The sequence below is a fragment of the Equus przewalskii genome, chromosome 4 (assembly GCF_037783145.1).
Source record: "Equus przewalskii isolate Varuska chromosome 4, EquPr2, whole genome shotgun sequence".
Lineage (NCBI taxonomy): Eukaryota > Metazoa > Chordata > Mammalia > Perissodactyla > Equidae > Equus > Equus przewalskii.
The window spans coordinates 65,624,136-65,651,159 of record NC_091834.1 but is presented as its reverse complement, the minus strand read 5'-3'; the positions used below and the strand labels follow the sequence as shown (position 1 = coordinate 65,651,159).

The following is a 27,024-nucleotide window of genomic DNA, read 5'->3' as shown; positions in this document are numbered from 1 at the left end:
CAGAAAAAGAACTCAGGAACAGAATACCATTCACAATTGCAACAAAAAGAATAAAATACCTCGGGGTGAGTTTAACTAAGGAAGTGAAGGACCTATACAACAAAAACTACAAGGCTTTCCTGAAAGAAATGGATGAGGACATAAAGAGATGGAAAGACATTCCATGCACATGGATTGGAAGAATAAACATAGTTAAAATGTCTATACTACCTAAAGCAATCTACAGATTCAACCCAATCCCAATCAGAATCCCAACGACATTCTTTACAGAAATAGAACAAAGAATCCTAAAATTCATATGGGGTAACAAAAGACCCCAAATTGCTAAAGCAATCCTGAGAAAAAAGAACAAAGCCGGAGGCATCTCAATCCCTGACTTCAAAACATACTACAAAGCTACAGTAATCAAAACAGCATGGTACTGGTACAAAAACAGGTGCACAGATCAATGGAACAGAATTGAAAGCCCAGAAATAAAACCACACATCTATGGACAGCTAATCTTCGACAAAGGAGCTGAGGGCATACAATGGAGAAAAGAAAGTCTTTTCAACAAATGGTGCTGGGAAGTCTGGACAGCCACATGTAAAAGGATGAAAATTGACCATTCTCTTTCACCATTCACCAAAATAAACTCTAAATGGATCAAAGACCTAAAGGTAAGACCTGAAACCATAAGGCTTCTAGAGGAAAATGTAGGAAGTACACTCTTTGACATCAGTATTAAAAGGATCTTTTCAGACACCATGTCTTCTCAGAGAAGGGAAACAATAGAAAGAATAAACAAATGGGACCTCATCAAACTAAAGAGCTTCTTTAAGGCAAGGGAAAACAGGATTGAAACACAAAAACAACCCACTAACTGGGAAAAAATATTTGCAAGTCATGTATCTGACAAAGGGCTAATCTCCATAATATACAAAGAACTCACACAACTCAACAACAAAAAATCAAACAACCTGACTAAAAAATGGGCAGGAGACATGAACAGACATTTCTCCAAAGAAGATTTACGGATGGCCAATAGGCACATGAAAAGATGTTCATCATCACTGATCATCAGGGAAATGCAAATCAAAACTACACTAAGCACCTTACACCCATTAGAATGGCAAAAATAATCAAAACAAAAAGTAACAAGTGTTGGAGAGGTTGTGGAGAAAAAGGATCCCTCACACACTGCTGGTGGGAGTACAAACTGGTGCAGCCACTATGGAAAACAGTATGGAGATTTCTCAAAAAATTAAAAACAGAAATACCATATGACCCAGCCATCCCATTACTGGGTATCTATCCAAAGAACTTGAAGTCAGCAATTTCAAAAGTCCCATGCACCCCTATGTTCATTGCAGTCAAGACTATTTATAATAGTCAAGACGTGGCAGTAACCTAAGTGCCCATCAACTGATGACTGGATAAAGAGGATATGGTATGTGTGTGTGTGTATATACATATATATATATATATGTATATACACACACACACAATGGAATACTACTCAGCCATAAAAAAAGAATAAAATCGCCCCATTCACAACATGGATGGACCTTGAGGGAAATATGTTAAGTGAAATAAGCCAGATAGAGAAGGACAATCTCTGTTATGACTCCACTCATATGAGGAATTTAAACATGTGGACAAAGAGAACAGATTAGTGGCTACCAGGGGAAAGCGGGGGTGAGGGGTGGGCACAAAGGGTGAAGAGGTGCACCTACAACACGACTGACAATAACGTACAACTGAAATTTCACAAGATCGTAAACTATCATAAATTCACTAAAAATTAAAAAAATATATTTATATAACATTGGCCTAAAATAAAAAACAGGCTACTAGAATAGGGGAGTAGTTTCAGAAATTGGCCCTGTATTTCATTAAATGTAATATATAACAAACCACACAACAATGAGGAAAAAATAAACCCCTGCTTTAAAAAGTGTTGAGCCTTTCTGCAAAATTAAATCAAAAGTTAAAGAAATGATTAGGTTCCACTTTATTCCAAAAAAGTTTTAAAAATAAAAATGACAAATAATGCTGGCAAGGCACTGAAACAAATACATCCACTGCAGAAGAAATCTGATTGTTTTATTGAGAAAGCATCATGACAAAATGGGGGGAAAGAATAAAGAATAATAATATAATCACACCCTTTGAAACAGTAATCCTCTTCTCGGAAATTCAGTCTAAGAAAATAATTCTAAATGATTTGGGGAGGGGCGGTGATGGAGGCTATGCAGAAACATCTAAAATAGCCTTATTTAAATTGACAAAGGATAAGGGCTCTATGATAACGGATAAGAGCTGTGAGGAGAAAAGATAAGATAATAAAGCAGAAGATTATTTTCAAGAGTTATTTTTAATACAGTATAAATGACCATACAGTAAAGTAGCAAGAGAAATGCACTGTAACACATTATATTGAAAATATGAAAAACTGCAAATTACATGAATGGTATGGGAAATCCAAGAGTTGAAGCTCATTCTGCTCACCTGTTTTTTAAACTGTTGGCATTCCTCCGGTGTGAGTGTGTCTGCTTTGGCAATAAGTGGGATGATATTCACTTTTTCATGCAAACGCTTCATAAACTCAATATCCAATGGTTTAAGTCTGAAATACATAATATTTAACATGATTAAATTGATCAATTTGGGAGACAGATTCTTCACACCCCCAATGCTAAATTAAACACACTGGAACAACTTTACTTACTTATCAGAAACACTCTCTGAAGATAACATGTATTGGGCCAGCAACAGTTAGGTAGAACAGGACTTCAAGAAGCATTGGAGTGGCTAAGAAGGCTTTGACTCCTGCCCTTGAACACCCTGGTCATAGTTTTTGCCCTAAAGAGGAATTAGAAAAACTGGAAAGGCTCCTGATAGGCTTTCCTAGAACAGCCTCTATATGTATTACTCAAAATTTGGGAAATCTGTGTTTTGTTTTTAAATGAAAAATGGTAGTCCTCTTTAAACCCCACATTCAGTTCTTGCTTTTGTTAGTGCCACTGAGTTGATTCCGACTCCTAGCAACCCTGTGTATAGCAGAGTGGAACCCTGCCCAGCCTTTTTGCACCATCATCTCACCTTCTGGCGCAATATCAGACAATGTTCCCGCTGCTATTCATAGGGTTTTCATGGCCAATTTTTTAAGAAGTGGGTGGCCAGGTCCTTCTTCCTGGTCTTAGTCTGGAAGCTCTGCTGAAATCTGTCCACCATGGGTGACCCTGCTGGTATTTGAAATACTAGTGGCATAGCTTTTAGCATCACAGCAACACGCAGCCACAACAGTATGACAACCAACAGATGGGTGGTGTGGTTTCCTGACCAGGAAATGAACCAGGCCATGGTGGTGAGAGTCCCAAAATAATAAAACCACTAGACCACCAGGGCTGACCACTCAGTTCTTACTATCAATTATATTTCTCAGAGACGAGGCTCAAAAGAGAATCTTCTTCATCAGAACTTTCATCTATTACAATCTGGCTGCTGCCTCCACTTTGCCACTATACCTTCAAGAAGGTCATCACATACTTTCATGCTGCTAATTATAATTAGCGGCAGCTAACTCATAAATACCATGGTGTTTACCATTACTTTTAAATTTGCTCATTATGCAGCATTTGATGTTATTCCTCTACAAGCTGTACCCTTAGGGTACTTCTCAGGATCCTCTTTTTAAGCTGGTCCCTTAAGGGGTGTGTTCCTCAGAATTCTCTACTAGGCCCTCTTCTCTTCTTACTCTACATTTTGTATGCTTATCATCGACTACAATGACTTCTATTATCCTCTATGGGTCAATGACTCCCAAATCTTCACCCCTGGCCCAGATCTCACTCTTATGTTCCAGACTTGTGTTCAACCAGTGGAAATACTACTTGGACACCCCATTTTGGCTCCTCAAAATCAAAAGCTCATCTGAACCTCTAAATCTTCCCTTCCCTTCTGTGCTTTCTATCTCAATGAACGGCACTACAATCCACCCAATTACTCAAGCCTGAAACCCAGGATTCCTCCCTCTTCTAATTCTCACTTCCAAAGATTCACCAGGACCTGCTGAACAAATAAATGTATGTATATACTTGTCTTCATTTACATTACTTTGGTTCAGGCTACCAAGACCTTTGGTATGAATAATTAAAAGAATCTATCTTGTTTCCCTCTAAACCATGCACAATGCAGTCAGAATGGTCTTTCTAAAATGTGAATCTGATTGAGTCATTCCTGGACTGAAAACCTCACTAAAGGCCAGATTCCTTAGCTAGCGTGGCCTACAAAACCTGTGAAGACACAGCCTCTCTAGATGTCCTCATCTGTTAGCATCCCTTAGCATCTTTTGCCATCCCCTACTTCCAAAGTGGTAGCCTTTTTGAACTTCTCACAATTCCTTGAAAGCACCATACTCTGACCTCTGGCCATAGGCTACAGTCTCTGCCTGGAACACGCTCCACTCCCAACCCCCTTCAACTTGACCTGCCTAATTCTTATTTGTCCTTTAGGACTTGGCTTACAATTCTCATTTCCTCTGGGAATCCTTCTCTAACCTCTCTAAACGGTTATAACAGTTAATCTTCTGTACAGAAACTGCCTACTCATGTATTTGTTTTCCCATCATCTCACTAGAAGATCCTTAAGAGCAAGGGCGTCCATTCATTCATCTATATCTCCAACACCAGGACGATGTCAACACCTGAGAAGGAGCCCAAGTATCTGTTGACCAAAAAGTAAGCTGCTGTGATTTTCCTTACATCCCTGAGTAATTCTAAATGAAAACCAAAGAAATTCCTCACATCTAGAATACACTGTAGACTAAAAATTAATATACTACAAAAATAAATGAAGATAATGTGAATAACTTGCATATAAATATCATTCCAAACTAGTATTCTTTAACTTTTATAAAACGATGAGAAAAAATGGAATAAAAGTCTAATTTTGTTACGAATTTTATTGATTAATATCTTAAAATAAAGAGAAAGCCCCTATTAGGGTTCTCCTAAAGTACTATAGTTTATATATAAAATTGGGGGCATTGGGGCCTAGAGACTAATGAAGTATGCCTTTTCACTAACAAATAATACCATATCTCTTTGTCGTAGTGACACAGACTGACACAGACTCGCAGAAAGATAGGGAGGGGTAAGGAGGTGGGATATGGAGAATTAAGATAGCTACCTCTTATTCTAATTCTCCTTAGCTTGAATCCTTTGGAATTTCATATTCACATTCAGAGAATAGTGAATACTACAGAAAAGAGTGTGTGGCTGGAATAACACTATATTATCTGTAAACAGTGCCCTTATCTCATTAGTGCTAACTGAAAGAATCTGTCCATCTTTGAAAAAATTTAAGTTTTCCTTCACCAGTCATTACAAACAACACTAAATATAAAAGGTACGGCCCAAACAATCTCAAATTTGTAAACTTTTACGTTCACTTTCCAGATCAGACTCATGACAAATTTAAGTGAGTACCACCAGCACCTCATTAAGCCAGTGACAGAGAAGAGTTCAGTTAACCTAAAATTTTAATAAATCTTAAGAGCATTTAATATAAAAATAAAAATCCAAGTTAACAAGATTTTACCCTTAATAGTAAAACAACACTTGCTGAATATTTATTATACTATTTCAACTTTTAAAGAGAAAGACACTTAACAATAACCATGACAAGGAAACTGGGAAAGTCAACTTCTTAAATATAAAACAACAGGGCTGAAGAACATTTAAATTAGTTTAAAAATTAAACTTTAGAGGGGCCGGCCCTGTGGCCAAGTGGTTGAGTTTGCACACTCCACTTTGGTCGCCTGGGGTTTGCCAGTTTGGATCCTGGGCACAGACCTACACACCGCTCATCAAGCCATGTTGTGGCAGGATCCCAAACAGAAGAACTAGAATGACCTACAACTAGGATATACAACTATGAACTGGGGCTTTGGAAAAGGGAAAAAAAAAAAAAAAAAAGGAAGACGACTGGCAAGATGTTAGCTCAGGGCCAATCTTCAAAAAATGAAAAAAAAAATTAAGCTTTAGAAAAAAAGGTAAAACCTCTATAAAAAGCCCTCATAAAAACCTCCTGTCATTTTAAACCAGAATACAAATTTCAGAAGCTTACAAAATGTCAACAGCAGGCAACATTTAGTTCACATGTAGATTACATTCTCTTTGAAATTTTTCCTCTGTCCATTTAGTTTTATTTCAGGTCATCTTTTCCAACAAACTTAGTTTTTAAATATTGTTTTTAAACAATGGAAAGTCCTTTATAGAATTTCTAGAAGATAAACTCACATTAGACAGAAAAGACTATTTAACCTCAAAGCCTACAGCAAAATAAACAAAACGACTACAGAGCAAATGATAAATATTTATAATATATTTCTAAGAGAAAAAAATTCTATATAAAAACTCACTGAGTGACATTGGTTTTTTTTAAGTGTCAATCAACATTCAAAAGGGTAAAAACACTACTTTAAAATTCAAGTTCCAAGTCAGTTTTTAATTTTAACCGCAATTAACAACGACTAAACAAAGAAAACAGAGCAACAGTAGCTGAAATCATAAATTAGCCCTGTGTTCAGTGATGACACTTAGTGGGGTGAGGTGGGGAGTACTGAAAATACAGTTGGACCAATTTATAAATATTCTAAAAACAGGATTCCTTTAAAAAGCGAATCGAAGGATTACCCAGATAAGCTAGAAAGGCCTTGATTCATCTATTAGACTGCCTGGAATTTCAGTCTGTAGTGAGCAGGGGATTTGGAACTCTCTACACAAAATTCAATGTCATTTTCTTTCACCTAATCCATTGCAGCACATACCAATGGGCAAAAACACTGTTCCATTTCTCAAAAACAGCTAAGCTGAGAAACTATTCAAAGGCATATTTTTATACATAGGAATTAAAAATTTTGAACTCCCATCCCTTGTGACAAACAAGAAATGGACCAAAGCCACTGCACATCATTTGAATCATATCAAAAATTTCTTCTTAAAAAAAAATCGTATTTCCCATGCAATTTTAGGAAATAGATTTTCCCTTGGGGGATGGGGGAATGTGATTTCATGAGAATTACTAAATCTTGGACACAGTCCAAAAGAACTAAAATAATAAAACTGGATATAAACTGGCAAATTTCTATTGACTTAACAGCAGATTAAGATTTTACTTTGTTGGCTTCCAGGAAAAAGCCCTAACAAGTTAAACCAGAATGTTAAAAAAAAAAAAAAAAAAAAACTCAGGGAAAAGCTAGTAAGTACTCATAAAAGGCTATATTCAGTGTGTTGTATTTTTGAGATTACTTTTATTGAGGCTAAGTAGATGAGCCAGTTTTGTTCTTTAAATATGTAAACTTCTGAGAACATTATAGAAGAATATTAGAAATAAATGAAGAAATATTTGCAATAGTACAACTTGACAGTGCAAAAACGGTAAACTACAAAAACAAGCCTTTCTGCTCGACCAAGACTGTGATAATGGGCACTAGACTATCTAGGAAAAAGGTGGAGAAAGAAGCAGAAAACAAAAGAGAAAGGTACCCTTAATGGACAGGTTAACACTACTGTAATTTAGGTTTTAGAAGACTGAATGCTATTTACTCTGATGCTATATAACAGTCCATTTGGTGGAGAGATGGTGGAGTTACAATCATCAGGTGGGTGAGTTATGCTGAGTCACTTAGCCAAAGAAAAAGAGTGAAGAAGAGTAATCACAAACATCTGCAGTTGACAATGACATATTTATCTACTGAAAATGACAAAAGAAGTACAAACAACAACAAATGGATTACAGGCTGGCTGTACTAACAAATAGAACAATCAGATCAGATGAATGTCTAGATACTTAGATCTTTACTCCTAATAAGGATCCTAATAAGTAGGTGGTTAGTACTTATGATATAATACTTAAACAGTCTGACTGTGATAGCTAAGTTGAAACAGAAGCCAAACAGATTTAGTGAAGAAAGAAATGGCACATGAGAACTTTGGTGCTTAAGTTTTTCTGTAACCTTCTTTATCAGATCTATAGTAAATAACATCTTTGGAGTTTCTTAGAACATGTCTAAGCTAATTGTTATGGCTGTTTCTCCTTATTTGGTGGTTCAACAAGTGGCAGAGTGGTCAAAAAGAAAGCTAAACTAGCCACAATGAGACATCAAACCATATGGAAACATTGTTCCTTTCCATGAAGCAGGTAAAAAGCCTTATGCATGAGAAACTAAGTAAAATCACAGTTAGTTTATGTAGGACTTAAAAAGGTTTTCTATAAGCCATTTTTACATGGAATTTGGGACTTTACAATTCATACAGTTAAATGTACTTCATAGATATCAGGATTACTAAAATACGCACCCAAAGTTGAATAATAACAACAACAAAAAAGGCTATGAGAAGCATCAAAGTACTGACCCATGTCCTGAAGGAGCAATGAAGTACAAACAACACTGCACCCTGTTATCAGGCATCTGGCGTCTGTTCACTCGAGATTCTGCATTTAGGTAGTCCTCAAATTTACTATCAATGTAGTCGATAACAGGCTGCCAGCTATAGAATGCAGATAAACAAAATAATTAAGTTGCAATTCTACATATGAATGTACAACTGATGACTCTGTTAAAGGGTAATAATCAGTATTTTTAAACAGGCAAAACCAATTTAACTGGTGGAAGACATCCCAAATTATTCTACATATACTGATGCAAAAACAGGTATAAACTGTTGAATAAATCTTGATTATTTCTAAACTTTCCAAATGAAAGAAGGTTAATTGTTTAGAATCAAAACACAACTAAATTATCATATTGTTTACATTGATAAATATATCAATGATAAGACACTTTACAATATGAAAAATTACATTTCAAATGAAAAGATTAAACAATACAAAAACCTCATGATGAAATTACTTAGGTGTTTTAAAAGTTGACAGAAATTTACTTCAAAACAATGTGGAACTGAAAAAAAATTAAAATACTGTTTTTAAGATACTAAGATAGTATTTCCAACCAGAATGTCATGGATGTTTTATTTACTTATGACTTATGGAAAAATGGAAAGCCTAAAATTAGGTTTAAACTAGGATGTGATAGAAAATAATGTATATAACTGGATAAAATTATAGTAGAGAATGAAAAGTTTTACATTCCTTATAATAATGAGAATTCTTGCATCTATGTTGTTTCAGAATTTGTCTTCAAAATAATTCTATAATAGGTATTATCTCCACTTTACAGAAAAGGAACTCAGTTCAAAGAAGTTAAGCAACATTGTCAAATAAGTGGCAAAGCTGGTATACGAATCCAAGTCATATCACTTAAAGTTCATGACCTTTGCCAAGACGAAAAGTTTTAAAACGTTAAGCAAAAAAAGTCTAACAGTTCCTATACCCCAAGTGCAACAGAAAGCAGTGATGACAAATCCTTCTTACCAATTACTGTTATCCACTGCATCTCCAAATCCTGGTGTATCAACTATTGTGAGCAGCAACTGAACACCACCTTCTTTGATTAAAACTTTGGATTGTTCCACCTGTAAGAGTCATTGGTGCAGATATTAACATCATACATTACACCCATGGTTTCCTACAAGTTAAGAGGTAGAGAGATGAGCGTTAATCAAAATCAACTGGGAAGCTTTTTGCAAACTGAACCTACCCACCCCACATTTTCTCTAAAATCAATTATTGTGGACATTAAAAGTCCTGGTTACTTGAAAGAAAAGCACATACGTAAACAGTGGGTTTATGGTTCACAGTTGGTATAAAGAAGGAAACTGATAAAACAATAATAATCTGAAGGCATATAATACTTATATAACCTAAATGCGTATCTAGTAATACAAACAAACCATATGCTTGAACGATTCAGTAATTCATAGAGATCAAACGTGATTAATCAGACAAGTAAATCTAATCTACCATTTACAGTAAATGTTTTCCTGGACTATCTCCATCTAGTTTGGCCCAAATCAATTACTCAAATAAACTTATTATGATTCCCAAATCTTTCTCAGCATGGCAGTAATTATTTACACTTGTGTTTACGTTATGGCTAAGATCCAATTCTCTTCTCAAATGTGATATTGCAAATTTAGGCCAAAGCAATCCTCAAAGGTCCAGGCATTGAAAAAAGCGTATTCTGGTAGGGTAAAACCCTACTAAACCTGATTAAAATCCCCAGTTATCTTTAGAATTTGTAAAAATGTTCTATTTGAGAAAAAGTATTGGACTTAATAACAAGTTTCTCCTATAGCTAAGATTTTCTGCAACCCCAAGCTCTGTATCAGAACATATAAATCATTATTCTTGGGCATATGCTGCTGCTAGATATAGCAAACATTGATTTAAAAAGAAAAGAAGAAGAATTCCCCCAGAAAAAGATAGGCTTTCATTCAAGGTACATTTATATCAAGTGCTTACGAAGACTAGAGGCTCCAGGTATGCTGATAAGCTAACTTAAGAGGCAAGAATTATACTCAAACTTTCAGAGTTAAGTGGTGTAAAACAACACAAATTGAGTACTACTACACTTAAGGGGAAAATGTAATCACACACATGTGAAAAGCAACTTCAACTATTTATGTTGATCAACAGAGTTTGGAAACGAAAAGTGACCAATTTCTGGGTAGAAAAAGCTTGGTGTACCTTTAGAGATTACAGATATGACGATGTCTTTCCATTTCCTTTTGGAATTTTCTTACAGATGGTAGCTGATGCATGAAGAGACTGAAGAGCTGAGACTAAAATTGCTGAGCAAGAAAGTCTGTAGCAGCACTGTCCAATAGAACTCTCTGGGATGATGAAAATGTTCTATATCTGCACTGTCCAATATGGTAGATGGTTGCCAAAGTGCTTACTTAGCCCTTGAAATGTGACAAGTGCAACTGAGGAGCCGAATGTTTAATTTTATTTAACTGGAATTAATTTGAGTTTAAATAGCCACATTTGGCTTAGTGACTACTGAATTGGACAATACAAGTTTATAGCAATCAAAAGTTATTCTGTTAAAAGAATATTGTCAAGGGGCTGGCCTCGTGGCAGAGTGGTTAAGTTCGCGCACTCTGCTGCAGGAGGCCCAGTGTCTCGTTGGTTCGGATCCTGGGCATGGACATGGCACTGCTCATCAAACCACGCTGAGGCAGCATCCCACATGCCACAACTAGAAGGACCCACAACGAAGAATATACAACTATGTACCAGGGGGCTTTGGGGAGAAAAAGGAAAAAAATAAAAAATCTTTAAAAAGAAAAAATAAAAAAGAATATTGTCAAAAAAGAAACTTGTTAAAACTGAAAACACTACCTGAGATTTGAACATGCATGTCCATAGAGGTGCTTCAACCTTTTAGACAAATAAGAGGCAAAGGTCTTATCTTTTAGCCCAATCATTCAAGACTGCTTTGATCTGGTGTAAAATATCAGTGAAAATTTTAAACATCCCAAATATAAGTACATATTATCTACCAAATATATATGATTGGCAATCTGAAAATTAAATACTAGTAAATATTAATTTCTCTAAAGATTAAAAAAGTAAACATCAATTAAGGGTTCTAATATTTTCCAGTCATCTTCAGTATCAACAATGGATGTACACTGCTTGGGATATCACTGCTTCACACCACACAGCTAAGATAATACAGCTTGTCTGATACCAGGTTATTCTAATTATATGAGGGAGGCAAAAATAACTGAGGAAATAATCAGATTCACTGGTGTTAGATTACCAAAACTAAAAAAAATTTTAAGTGCTATTATTTCATGCAGCATAGGAAGTTCATATTTTACATATCTGGTGGTCCTCTAGTCAAAGGACAGTCTGATTACATGTCAATTATTATCTCAATAAGCTAAAAGAAAAAAAAGACAACCTGGTCAAATCCAATATCTCAATATATCTTGAATTTGTCTCCATCTCCTTCATAAAAACAGGTCATTCATTTACGGAAACTGTCACTGAAGCAGAAATATAAAAGTAATCATACCACCCCTTTATCTAATAAGTCTTTTAAAAGACATACTATTGTATATCAGAAACTGATGCAAAAATATAACTGTTCTAAAGAAGAATCTCCCAATTTTACTCCAAACCATTTCTGGTTCTTTTATTTCTAAATAAAGCCCATTTCTACCTTCAGCAATGTTTTGTATATTAATTACACATAACAACAGCTTAAATTTTAAGATCTTTGTTTCCCTGTTTTTTTAAAAATCAGTTTAACAACTTAATTGTTTAGTGACATAAGAAAACTTAAGATCTGTATTTTATATACTTTAAAGAGTCTGTTTATAAAGCTTCTCTTCTTCTCTGACCTATGAAATTCTGCGTATCCATACATGGTCAAATACAAAGAAGACAGCAACATATGGAAGAGATCCAGAAAACATAACTGTAAAGTAGTGCCATTCACAGGATCCAAGTGTATCCTATCATCTGGTTTTGCAAGTATCCTCAAGGGATCCATGAAAAACAAATTAGTTCAAGTCCAGGAATTTCAAACTTTTCTTAACAAATGTATTCCAAATGGCCACTTTCCCATGCACTTTACTTAAGCAGGTCACATCAGCATATTTTGCAGCATCACTCAAGAGTTCTCCAAGATTAAATGCATAATACTGAAGGAATGAATCAAGGGCATTTCAACTCTGTTTCTCTCTGAAAAATAAAACTAAAGCCCATTATATTGTCTATGTATAATTAATTTATTGAGGTCTCTTTTGGATTCCTAGATTCCAGAAATCCAAGGCATTCTTTTTTTCTATTATTGTTTGGTTTTTCAATCTGAGGGGGGAAAAAGTCAAACCTTCAATGTTTCTACAGCTTCTTTTCTTTCATTTTCAAAAGACTGTTATAAACTAACCTTTTCTAACCTAATGTTTAAGAGCCATTTGTTAAGGTAAATAAAAAGTGTTACTTATTTAACTTTATTAAATTTTGAGGAGAGGGTTAAAATTTTCTGTCAAGAGCTAACTTCTACCTACACTTGCTAGGGAGGCGGCACTACAGCCCAAGGTCTGCAGAGACTTGAACACCTGAGATATTGTACTTAGGTCAAACACAAAAACTGTCTATTTTCATTATTTGATGGCTCAAAAGACAAACATCATCTTAAATACTTCATTATGTTCCACGAGAAACTAAAAAAGGCAATAACCAATAAGAGAATAGTTATACCTAAAAATTACTTCCTTTTCATCAAGACCCAGAACTAGTTTATTGAGAAGACGATCCAAAGGTTCTAATTCTGTCTTCTACTCTCTGAACCATCATGTCATTCCTGTCTTCTTAAACTGAGATCTTAAGTCCCTTGTCCCTTTTATTTTCTCTTAAGCAATCCCTCTCCAAAACCCTTTTTCTTTTCCTTTCTAGCTCAGATACCTTTCTGTTCCATAAAATTCATGAACTTCAATCTTACAGGAATTTCCCTGCTGTCTGATAATCCTTTTATGTGCTTCTTAGTCTCATGCAGACAATTTCCCAGTATGACTCTTCCTAAACTCTCCCTATTGTCTCTGCCACCACGCTCAGCAAAGCACTTTATCTGTACTTCAAGACAAGAGCATCTCCAAGTTGTCTGAGGCAACACTGACTCTCCCCTTCTGTTCAGTGGAATAGATTCCCTTTCTTCCTAAGGCTAATCTCTCAATCAATGCTGGGGATCTGATCACTTTGCATTTAAGAGTCATCTTGACAACTATTTAGACTACTTCCCCTCTATCTTCAACCTCTCATCTCCCTATGGGGAATCGATTGCCCATAGGATATAAACATTCTCAGATTTTTTTTTTTTTGGAAATAAAAACCAAACTACTCTCTCAGTCCCCTACACTCAACCTCTAGGTATTCGCTCTCATCACTTTCTTCGTAACTATCTCATCTTCACTGACTCACTTACCTCTCACTCACTTCTCAACTCACTGCCATCTTGCCCTCCATTCCTACTACTTCACTAAAACGTTTCTACCTTGCCAAGTTCACCTCTATAGCACCTTACAGCAGTATCTTTCTCACCAAATCATAATTGTTTGCTATATCCTTCACTTGACTGTGAGATCCTTGAGAATTTTGACTGTGTCCATCATCACTGTAGCCCTAAAACCTGGTATAAGACAAGCATTCAAATGTCTGTTGTGTGAATGGCTGGTTCAAAAAACTATCAAAATTGGACCAACATCAAGAGGAGAGTTTCCTAACTGGGCTCTATAAAAATGTTTTAAGGAATCTGTAACATGTTATCCTAGGGATAGGATTCATTGCTTTCACCTTTTCTCATCTCCAAAATTTCTGTACCCACTTAATCTACAATAGTGATTTGCAGGATTTCACAGTCCAACAAAAAAGTTTTAAAGAGACCAGTATAAGGCTGACAATTAAGAACTTACAAAAAAACCTAACAGTCATTTCAAAAAAGAAAGTGAAATGGACTTAGTCTCAGAATAAAGTTCAGTCTTTCCCTAGGAGATGGCTGGCAACATTTCACTGACATGAAATATGCTTTTAAAAATTTCAAATATAACAAAATTACAAAGCTTGCTACCATACGTACAATATTGTATGTAATATTTTTCTTAAAAATTTTGTTAGGGGCCTGTCTGGTGGCGTAGCAGTTAAGTTCACATGCTCCACTTCAGCAGCCCAGCGTTTGTGGATTTGGATCTCAGGTGTGCACCTATACACCACTTGTCAAGCCGTGCTGTGGCAGCGTCCTATAGACAAACTAGAGGAAGACTGGCACAAATGTTAGCTCAGGGACGATCCTCCTCAGGCAAAAAGGAGGAAGAATGGCAACAGACGTTAGCTTAAGGCCAAACTTCGTCACCAAAAAAATTTTTTGTTACTCTGAGGATCTATATTTGAGGTTGGAACATGAAGTGTTCATTTTTTTCCTATCATTCCAGTCTACTGGAAATATATATATATATATGAATGAAAACAGAAGTAACATGGTGCTATTTCACTCAATTTGAAATACTGTGAAAGAACTAAGGAAAAACAGTTCCCTCTCTTACTTTCTTCCCATAAAGACAGTTTGCAGCAAGCTAGAAACACTACAGAGCAGTGGTTTTCAAAGTGTAGTACCCAGACTAGCAACTACATACTCTGGGAACTTATAAGAAATGCAAATTCTTTGGGCCCTGCCTCAAACCTAACTAAACAGCAAATTCTGTGGAGAGGGACTCAGCAATCCATTTTAGCAAGACCACCAAGTGATTGTGATGCACACTCAATTTTCAGAACCACTGGTATAAAGAACTCCAGGACTAGAGTTTCAGCTCACATTTGAAACTGCACAGCTAAGGGTCCTGAGGCCCAAGATAAGAGGTCAGGAATTAATCTAAAAGGACTTCTTTCTAATACTGAAAACTTCACTCAAATCACAACCACTGATAGACAGGAAGCTCAGAATCACCTCTCTGTTCAGTATAGACAGCTTCTCCTTCCTTCCAAGACTGTGAATGTGAAGGAATTTCTTCTTTAAGACACAAGTCTCTTGTAAATAAATAATGCTCAGGGAGGAGATTATGAGATTGTGGTCTTTATTAAAATTTCACTCCCTATCTGGCCACATCATAGTATTTTTCTTTTCTTCTTCTTGGTTTTTTTTTTTTTTTGACAGTTTAAAGTGTTCCAGAAAGCCTTCAGGTCAGGGAAATTACAGACATTTGCCTTTTGAAACTCAGGATTGTATGTTTCTCCTGATCTCATATATCTGGGCTGAGATGTAATACTTCTGATCACTCTCCACTGAGAGAATTCATGAGCTTCCAAGAGCAGACCATCTGCTACATTACTGGCCTTGGTGAAGAGGCAGTCAACTGTAAAAGAAAATTACAGTCTATCCTCTAACTACATTGAATGATTCGGAACATGTCATGTTCTTTCTTGAGTACGTGAGGAAAAGAGTTTAAATGATCTTCAACTTTTTTCCAGTAATATCAAGGAATGTCCCCATGGTACAGTTAGCAAAGAGGACTTCTCTGGGATTCTAGTCAGGATGAATCCAGTTCTCAGTTGCTATAGGTCTTACTTTTGGTAAAAAATAAAGGGAGATTTAACAGTGGTACACAGGCTTTTGTCTTAAAAATCATACTAGAGATACGCTCAGCCCTAATTACTCCTTTGTTTTCAAAAAAGGGAAAGTCAGGAAGATATTCAGAATAGAAGAGGACACTTTTGAGGTGTTACCTCAAAGGAAGGTAAAGTGCATTTACACAGGATTATTTTAGAGATGAGCCAATGTAAAAAGAATTCTAAGAAACTGAGAGACTCTCCCATCGTCTTTAACAGATGCTAGCCTGGAAGAAATTATCTGCAATGTCTGAAACATAGGAACTATTATCTAGATAAGGGGCTCCTCCAAATTAAGGATAAAAAGAAATATTAAGGTAGTCAAAGCACGTCAATGAAACCTTAACAGTTAATGAATATAAAAGATATGTTCAATCTTGCAAGAAATCAAAAAAAATAAACTGAAACAATGAAATACCTTTATGCACACATGCACACGTGTGTGCTCACACAAATACAACAGAAATGAGTGCCTATGTCCACCAAAAGATATGTACAAGAATATTCTTAATAGTCAAAAACTAAAAACCCAAATGCTTATCTACAATAGAAGGGATATGCTGTGATACATTCCTACAATAGAATATTATACGGCAATGAAAAAGAACTACAGCTACACAACATGAACACCACATGATGATATAATCTTCAGTGAAAGAAATCAGACATAAAGAGTATATCTAAATGAAATTCAAGAACAGGTGAAATTAATCTATGGTGATAGAAGTCAGAAAGGTGTTTATATTTGGGGGTGGATATAATACTGAATGAGAGGATACACAAGGAAGCATTCTGGAGCAACAGAAATGTACTATATCTTAACCAAGGCATTGGTTACCTGGATATAAAAATACATCCACCAAAATTCATCAAGCTCTATGCTTAAATTTGCTCCTTTTTAATATACAAGCTACACATCAAAAATTAAATTTAAAAAATGATGCTCAAGACAAAATGAAAATAATCAACAAAACTTCCAAAAAGATCCTCAACTTGAAAACTTCAACAATTCTCAAATTTAAAAATATCCTAACTAAACACAAAATCCTCATAAAGTTTTTAAATTGTTTGTTCATTCATTCAACAGATATTGGGTGCTAACGTATAACAGAGGCAGTTCTTGGAACTGAGTTTACAGTGGTGAATAAAGTGAAGTCCCTATCCTCAAAAAGCTTACACGTTTGGAGCCAGGGTTAAGGACTGGAAGGAGTTTACAGGGTGGTCAGGGAAGGCCTCACTGGGATAACTTTTAAGCAGAGTACAGATGAAAATTAGGGAGCAAGCCATAAGGATCTCAGAGAAGAATACTGCAGGCAGAGAAATAAGAAGTGGAAGGGCTCTGAGGTGAAAGTGGGATTAGCCTATCTAAAGAACAGCAGGTGGGTTGGTTTGACCAGAGCAGAATAAGCCAAAAGTGTAGAAAATAGGTTGAAGAGGGGGGTGAGGCAAATCTCAGAGGGTCTCTTTAGATATATAAGAACTCTGGCCTTGCTCTGAGTGAGAAAGGAAGCCACTGAAGAGTTTTGAGTAGAGGTGCAACATGGCCTGATTTACACTGTAAAAAGAGACTCTCACTGCCTGTTAAAAAGAGTCAGGTGGTGCCCAAGGATCAAATCAGGGAGGCAAGTTAGGAGGCTATTGTAATAAACCAGGAATCGAGATGATGGAACCCAGGATATGAGTGGTACTAGGGAAGTGGAAAGAAGTGGTAGGTAGGATTCTGGATATATTGTGAAAATAGAGGTAATGGGATTTGCAGATGGACTGCATGTGAAGTTAGAGAGGAAGAAAGGAGTTAAAAATGACTCCAAGTTTTTTGGTCTGAGCAACTAGAAAGGTAGAGTGTCATTTACTGACATGAAGAAACCTGCAGGGAGAGCAGCTGGTTTAGGGTAGACAGTACCATATGGTCTATCAATATTTTTGATACATTTGTTGATTTGTTCAGGAAATTTATTTTTGGCATAAAGACTTCAAGGAGATAGGTTTTGTTGAACTAATCTAGAAATAATTCTTAGTCCCCATAGCTACTTTTCATCTTTTGGTATTATATTTTCTTTTCTGAAAGGCATTTTTTAAAAAATTACAAAAGCATGCTCACTGCATAGAATTGAGGAGATAGAATAAAAAAGAAAAGCATGAGGTCTCACAATACGGGGAATCACTGACAACAATTCGATATGAATCCTATTTAATATGCTTTTTACAATATGTGGACCACATCAGAATAAGCACGGTTATAACTACATTACAAGCAATCTCTCATTGTCTGAGCAAATACTTTGTTGTAGAGTATGTATGTTAAACTAGATTTGTATGTGTTGAATTCCTGAGATTGCAAGTGCCAATACTTTCATCTGTTCAGAAAAAGAGCAAAAATCACTGCATGGGTGAATCAAGAGAGCTAGAAATATTGTTCTTTTGTCCTTATTAAACAAAGTAAAATAATACATAGTAAGGTACAAAACTTTCATGAGTTAACTGGCTTTCATCATCCACTCATCCATTACCGTTTACTGTAATTTCAAGCCTAGTACTTAAAGGAAGTCAATACCCTCCTGAGTCCAGCTTGCAAATTCAAACATAATAAGCAACAGCAAACATCATGTGTGTACCATTTGAAACAAAAAACCACTTCTCTCAAACATCCATTACTAGCTAGCATCAGATGGGTCAGCCTTATTGCCTATAAAGGCATTTTTTGTTATTTTAACTACTTTCATATAATACATAACTATGAGGAAAAGATGACTTCACTGATCAGATTATTTTGTCATCATTTTTGTCTAAATTTCCTAATTAGGAAAACTCTCCCCCTATGTCAGATTTTGAAAGAAAAAGGTGAAATAAACCAAAAGAAAACTGATTATTTGTTGGACCAAATATTATTAAAAAGGGAGAGATGTACTAAAGAAAGGCTAATCCACTTATTAAGAACTGGTTAATCTATTAAATTAACATTTAAGCATCTACAGTATAGAGATAGTATAGCTTGACAGAATACAGACTAAACCAGACTGCTTAGATTCATATCCTAATTCTGCCACTCTAACTACGTGATCTCAAGCACATTGCCAGCTCCATGCCTCAATCTCTACATTTGTAAAAGGGGGATTATAATACAACTTATCTCATAAAGTTGTTGTAAGAATTAAATAAGTTAATGCACTTGAAGTTCTTGGAATAGTACCTGGAAGATGTTAATGACTAAGTGTTGTTTTATTATTAACATAGGCCTGGCATTATGCTTGCGCTAGAACTACAAAGAAGACTCCTCACCAGCACTAATCACCAAGAACACTATTGGTAGGTACGTGATCATTAAGATCTCACAGATATTTTACACTAAATATTCCTGAACTTAGGAATCTATACTGTGGGGTTCCTTTAACATTTCTACATGCCTAGTTTACTGATCTTGAATTTAAATACCTAAACGAAGAAAGTTAAAAGTTTATCTTCTTGCTTAGGGTTAAAATATCCAATACCACAAAATAAATAAGCAATGTATTATGTACCCAGTTTTTAGAACACAATTTTGCAGGTAATCTGAAATCTCAAGCTCTATGAAGGATACAAAAAAAAGAAAAATCCTAAAACAGAAAAACTTTAAAAAGGAGAAATAAAATATTTACTTCACAGAATTACGTTGTAGGGATCCAATTACTAAACCGCATCTTGCAATTCGATATAAGTGAGTTTCATGCCCAGAATTTCCAGACTATCCTTCCATCTTGTCCATTGGGATAATCACTACCAATTCTTCAAATCCAGCTCTAGCATACTACCTTCAGAAAGCCTGCTCCAGCCAAAATTGGTCACTCCCTTCCTCTCTGCTTATTGCTGTGTATTACTTCATCAATTCACCAACAATTTTTTCAATCAATAGTTGAGAGCAGTGTGGCCCAACAAAAATGAAATGTGAGCTACATTAGTAATTTTAAATTTTTCAGGACCCACTTTAAAAAGTAATCACAAACAGGTGAAATTAATATATTTCCTTTAACCCAACATAACCAAACTATTATCACTGAAAAATGTAATTAACATAAAATTATTAACAAGATACTTGACATTCTTTTTTACATATAAGTCTTCAAAATCCAGGATGTATTTTATACATGTATAACATCTCAATTTGGACTACCCACATTTTAAGAGCTCAACAGCCATATGATGGCTACTGGCTACTGTAACAGACAGTGTAGATCTGGAGTCTAGAACTCTGCAATATGAAGCGTGGTCTATAGGCCAGCAGCAGTGGCATCAATGGGATTTTGTTAGAAATGCAGAATCTCAACCCACTTCAGACCTACTAGGAGAGAAACCTAATTTATCAAGCTCCCCAGGTGATCTGAATGCACATTAAAGATTGAGAAGTACTAAATCAGATTACACACTACACATAGCTTGGGAGCCTTAACAAATTGCTATTGCCAGTCAACTATCAAGTGGTATTATGCTACTGACTAATAGAGAACATTGTATTTAAACAATAATGGCTTTTCTGCAAATCATGTTTTCTCTACACTGTTCAAGAGAACTTTCTGCAATGGTGGAAATAAATCAGTGGTGCCCCAAATGGTAGCCACTCGCCACATATGGCTACTGAGCAATTAAAATGTGATTGGTGCGACTGAGAAACTGAATTTTTAACTTCATTAACTTTTAACTCGTTCAAACTTAAATAGCTACCACTTGGCAAGTAGCTACCATATCAGACAGAGTAACTCTAGGGGTATTACTTACTACATCACAGTGTAATCTCTAGGAGGGTCCTCAGGACAAATTTAGAAGGTTGTAATCAAGATAATTCCTGTAATTAGCTGTACCTCGCTCTCTCTCTTTTGTTTTTTTGCTGAGGAAGACTACCCTGAGCTAACATCTGTGTCAATCTTTCTCCACTTTATATGTGGGTCACCACCACAGCACGGCTGATGAGTGGTGTAGGTTCGCACCTGGGATCCAAACCTGCAAACCCAGGCTGCCCAGGCAGAGCGCACCAAACTTAACCACTACACCATGTGGCTGGCCCAGTCTCTTTTCTTTCATCAACAATCATGTTTACCACTTAACACTGGCTGAAGACAAATTTGAAACCTACTCTAAGGAAGCATAATAAAAGTTATAGCATGTTTTTGTGTGTGTTAACATTACTCCAGCTTATCATCAATGAAAAACACTAATAGACATACCTGTACAGTCTTTTTTATTCTATGGGAAGGACCTGGATACTCTGGAGAATACAAATCTGTGAGGAATAATGAGTTGATTAATGTTGACTTTCCCAGTCCAGATTCACCTAAAAGAAATAGGGTGGAAAAACCTGTTAAAGTCAGCCACTTTATCAACCTTAAATATCCAACTAATGCTATAGTCAAGCTTGCTTTATGCAAGTACTTCTTACTGGAACAAGAAAGTGACATTAAAAAATATACTGTAAAGACTCCCTATTAGAATAAGTTCTTTGTCCTCATTTTCTTATTTATCAATCAAAGTAGACTCATGTTTCCAAGGATTCCTTTTGGCTTTATAATTCCACAATCTGTGTTCTTTAAAAGTAATGTATCAGATACAAGAGTCTCCATTTTTAACAGTAATATATCTGTTATCAGGGACCAAAGTTAGCCATGAAGGAAACACCCCAGTTGGATATTATATTGCTGCTTCAGTGAAATAAAACATAAAAAAGTTAAATATAAATGTTTATTATAGACAATAATTAATGAATGACCAAACCAAGAAATTATGCAGCTATAAAAAACTAGAAATCTGCTGACAAAAAGAAGAAAAATTAATCACAGTGCACTTCAGTATAAAAGTAAACCAAAACAACTACTTTCAATTTATTCACCCATATACCAATCAGCTTAAGTATAAAGAACACCTCTTCATAAACCAGACTCCAAAAAACTGTAGGTAATTACTTTTTATAGTGCTTCTGCTTGAGATAGGAGGTAGGAATGGAGGAAGGCAGGACAAAATTTCCACCAAGATCACATACACTTCTTTGACCCTCTAGTACACGACACTAAACATACAGTTAATTTTTACAAAAATAAAGTTTCAGTATATAGAAACAAGATTAAAATAAATTACAAATCACATTAAAGTCAGATAAAACAGACTGAAGTCAAGGGGCAGGCCCAGTGGTGCAGCAGCTAAGTTTGCATGTTCCATTTTGGCAGCCCAGGGTTCACTGGTTCGGATCTACGCACTGCTTGTCAAGCCATGCTGTGGCAGGCGTCCTACATATAAAGTAGAGGAAGATGGGCACGGATGTTAGCCCAGGGCTAGTCTTCCTCAAAAAATTAATTAATTAATTGTTTAAAAATATCACAAGATGCAAAGAAGGACATTACATATCTATAAAAGGGTCAATTCAAGAAGTGGATATTAGAATTATAAACATACACACACCAAACAAGAGAGCTCCAAAATATATAAAGCAAACATTGACAGAATTGAAGGGGAAAATGGACAGTTTTACAACAATAGTTGGAGACTTCAACACTCCACTTTCAATAACAGAAGAACCAGACAGAAGATACATAAGGAAATAGAGGACTTGAACAATGCTATAAACCAATTAGACCTAATAAACAGACAAAACACTCCATCCAACAATACCAAATGCCCACTTTTCTCAAGTGCACATGGAGCATTTTCCAACACTGATCATAAAATCAAACAAGTCTTAATAAATTTTAAAAGACTGAAATTATACAAAGTATCTTTTCCCATCACAACAGAATGAAACCAGAAATCAACAACACAAAGGAAAATGGAAAAATTAACAAATATGTAGAAATTAAACACCACATTCTTAAACAACTAGTGTGTCTAATAAGACATCACAAGGGAAATTACAAAATACCATGAAGCAAAGGACAATGAAAACACAACATACTAAAACTTATGGGATACAGAAAAATCAGAGCTAAGAGGGAAACTTACAAGGATTTACAAGAATGCTTACATAAAAATGAAGCTGTGAAGTCAACAACCTAACTTTACAACTTAAGGAACTAAAAAAACAAAGAGTAAGCTAAATCCAAAGCTAGAAAACAAAAGAAATATTAGAGAGGAGAGATAAATAAAATAGAGAACAGAAAAACAGCAGAGAAAACTCAAAGAAACCAAAGGTTAGTGCTTAGAAAAGATCAACAAAATTGGCAAACCTTTAGCTAGATTGAGAATAAAAGAAGGAAGATTCAAATTACTAAAATCAGAAAAGAAAGTGTGGACATTACTCCTGATTTTACAGAAATAAAAAGGACTATAAGAGGGTACTATGAATAACTGTATACCAATAAACTGGATAACCTAGATGAAAGGGACAAATTCGTCAAAACATACTACCTACTAAGACTGAATCATAAATAAATAGAAAATCTGAATAGACTTATAGCTAGTAAAGAGATTGAATCAGTAATCAAAAACCTCCCCAAAAAGAAAAGCCCTATACCAGATGGCATCACTGGTGAATACTACCAACATTTAAATCAAAATTAACACCAACCCCCCTTAAACTCTTCCAAGAAACTGAAGAGGAAGGAACACTTACAAACTCATTCTATTCAGCCAGCATTACCCTGATACCAAGCCAAAGACACTACAAGAAAAGAAAATTACAGTCCAATATCTCTGATGAATATTGATGTAAATATCCTCAACAAAATATTAGGAAACATAATTCAACAGCAAACATTAGAAGAATTATACACCATGACCAAGTGAGATTTATTCCTGGAATGCAAGAATGGCTCAACATATGAAAATAAATCAACATAATACACCACATTAACAGAATGAAGAAAAAAGCATTTGACAAAATTCATCCCCCTATATGATTAAAAAAATATATATATCGATAAAAGAAAAACTACCTCACTATAATGAAGACCATATATGAAAAACTCACAGCTAACATTATAGACAATGGTGAAAAACTGAAGGCTTTTCCTCTAAGATCAGGAACAAGACAAGGATGTCAGCTTTCACCTCTACTACTCAATATAGTAGCCAGAGCAATTAGGCAAGAAAAAGAAATGCAAGGCAACCAAATTAGAAAGGAAGAAATAAAAGTGTAAAATTATCTCTGTCCACAGATGATATGATCTTATATTTAGAAATCCTAAAGATTTCACGCACACACACAAAAGAACTTGTTAGAGCTAATAAACCAATTAAGCAAAGTTGTAGAAGACAAAAGCAATACACAAAAATCAATTGTTTCTGTATATTAACAATGAACAATCTAAAAAGGAAATTAAGAAAACAATCCCATTTACAACAGCATGAAAAAGAATCAAGTACTTAGTAATAAACTTAACCAAGAAGCCTAAAGACTTGTACACTGAAAGAAATTAAAGAAGACCCAAATAAATGGAAAGATATCCCATGTTCATGAAGTGAAAGGCTTAATATTGCTATGTCAGTACTACCTAAAGTGAGCCACAGATTCAACTCACTCCTTATCAAAATCTCAACAACTTTTTTTTTTGCAGAAATAGGAAAAAAACCCATCGTAAAGATCATATAGAACCTCAAGGGACCCAAAATAGCCAAAACAATCTTGAAAAAGACAAAGAAAATTGGAGGACATGCTTCTTGATTTGAAAACTTACTACAAAGCTACAATCAGAACAGTGTGGTGGTGGCATAAATACATATAAAACAATGAAACAGAATAGAGAGTCCAGATATAAGCCCTCACATAAGGTGCCAAAACCATCCAATGGGGAAAGGACAGTCTTCACAACAAGCAGAGCTGGGAGAAGTAGACATCTACATGCAAAATAATGAAGTTGGACCCACACCTTACACCATAACAAAAATTAATTCCAAGTGAATCAAAGTTAAAAACATAAAACTCTTACAAGAAAACATAGAGGGAAAGCTTCTGATATTGAATTTGGCAATGATTTCTTCAACCATTTCTTGAATCAAGACAGGCAACAAAAGAAAAATAAACAAACTGGACTTAATGAAAATTAAAAACTTGATGCATCAAAGGACACTATCAACAGAGTGAAAAAGACAAGCCATAGAATAGAAGGAGATATTCACAGATCATAAATGTGATAAGGGGTTAATATTCACAACATATAAAGAACTCCTACAACTCAAAAACAAAAACCCAAACCACCCAATTTAAAAATGGGAAAGGGCTTAACTAGACATTTAAAGGATGCTCAATATCACTAGTTGTTAGGATACAAATCAAAATCATAATGATACCGCTTCACAGGCATTAGGGTGGCTATTACCAAAAAAACCCCAGAAAACAGCTGTTGGTGAAGATAGACAAATTGACATCCCTTGCACATTGCTGGTGGGAATATTAAATGGTGTAGCCGTTGCAGAAAAAGGTATGACAGTTCCTCAAAAACTTAAACATGGCATTACCATATTACCCAGCAATTTCACTTCTGGTATATACCCAAAAGAACTGAAAGCAAAGAATTGAACCAATATTTGTACACCTATGTTCACAGTAGCATTATTTACAATAACCAAAAAGTGAAACTACCCAAGTGCCCATCAACATATGCATGGGATAAACAAAAGGTGGAAACAATTCAAATGCCCATCAGCAGATGAGTGGATAAACAAAATGTGGTATATACATACAAATGGAATATTATTCAGCCTTAAAACAGAATAAATGGGCTGGCCCCGTGGCCGAGTGGTTACGTTCGCGCACTCTGCAGCAGGCGGCGCAGTGTTTCGTTGGTTCGAATCCTGGGCGCGGACATGGCACTGCTCATCAGACCACGCTGAGGCAGCGTCCCACATGCCACAACTAGAAGAACCCACAACGAAGAATACACAACTATGTACCGGGGGGCTTTGGGGAGAAAAAGGAAAAAATAAAATCTTTAAAAAAAAAAAAAAAAAGAATAAAATTCTGACACATACTACAATATGGATGAACCTTGAACATATATAATATACTAAGTGAAATTAGCCAGACACGAAAGGATAAACACTGTATGATTCTACTTATATTGAGGTACCTAGAATAGTCAAATTCATACAGGCAGATAGCACAATAGTGGTTACCAGGGACTCGGAGAATGGGGAGTTATTGTTTGATGGGTACTGAGTTTCAGTTTGGGCTAATGAAAAGTTCTGGAGATAGACAGTGGTGATGGTTGAACAACAATGTGAAAGCACTTAACACTACTGAATTGTACACTTAAAAACGGTTAAAATGGTAAATATTGTGTTGTGTACATTTTACCACACACACAAAAACTGGCAGTAAGGGGGGTGACGGGATTGTCGTTGAGTTGATAATTAGTGAAGCTTTACTTCTATGTTTAAATTTTTCAATATTAAAAGTAACGAGTATATATATGCATTCTAATCTATTTTATAGTTCAATTATTAACATTTAAAAGCTATAAGGGCTGGCCCCATGGCCTAGTTGTTAAGTTCGCCACACTTCACTTTGGTGGTCCAGGTTCATTCCCAGGCATGGATCTACACCACTGCTGTGGCAGCGACCCACATACAAAATAGAGGAAGATGAGCACAGATGTTAGCTCAGAGCAAATCTTCTTCAAGCTTTCAAAAGAAAAAGAGGAAAATTGGCAAGGGATGTTAGTTCAGGGGGAATGTTCCTCAGCAAAACAAACAAATAAATAAAAGCTATAGAAGCCTATGTAATTCCACAATAAAAAGTAACAGTAAATTTCTACTTCAATATCTTCCGAATAATTCCTTAAATTCAAACATAACCTCAGTTACCAGTTTGGTGTATATCCTTCCATGCTTTCTCTTTCACATATATACATGTATACCCCATTTTACTGTGCTTTGCTTTACTGCACTTTCCAGATATTGCATTTTTTAAAATTGAACATTTGTGGCAGCCCTCATTGTTCAAGTCTATTTGTGCCATTTTTCCAACAGCATTTACATTTTTTCAGGAATGAAGTAATTTTTAATTAAGGT

At 35.5% G+C, this 27,024-nt stretch overlaps 1 protein-coding gene across 7 annotated transcripts in view; it reads right to left on the bottom strand.

Moving 5' to 3' along the window:
- SEPTIN7 (septin 7) overlaps nt 1-27,024 on the bottom strand; it is a 202,849-nt gene that overhangs the window by 28,628 nt on the left and 147,197 nt on the right. For all 7 annotated transcript variants that reach the window (XM_070616235.1, XM_070616233.1, XM_070616231.1 and 4 more), the window contains 4 exons: nt 21,255-21,361; nt 9,421-9,521; nt 8,403-8,537; nt 2,491-2,608 (listed from right to left, as the gene is read on the bottom strand). In XM_070616235.1, the coding sequence (XP_070472336.1) occupies nt 2,491-2,608; nt 8,403-8,537; nt 9,421-9,521; nt 21,255-21,361 (461 nt within the window). The remainder of the gene's footprint in view (nt 1-2,490; nt 2,609-8,402; nt 8,538-9,420; nt 9,522-21,254; nt 21,362-27,024) is intronic.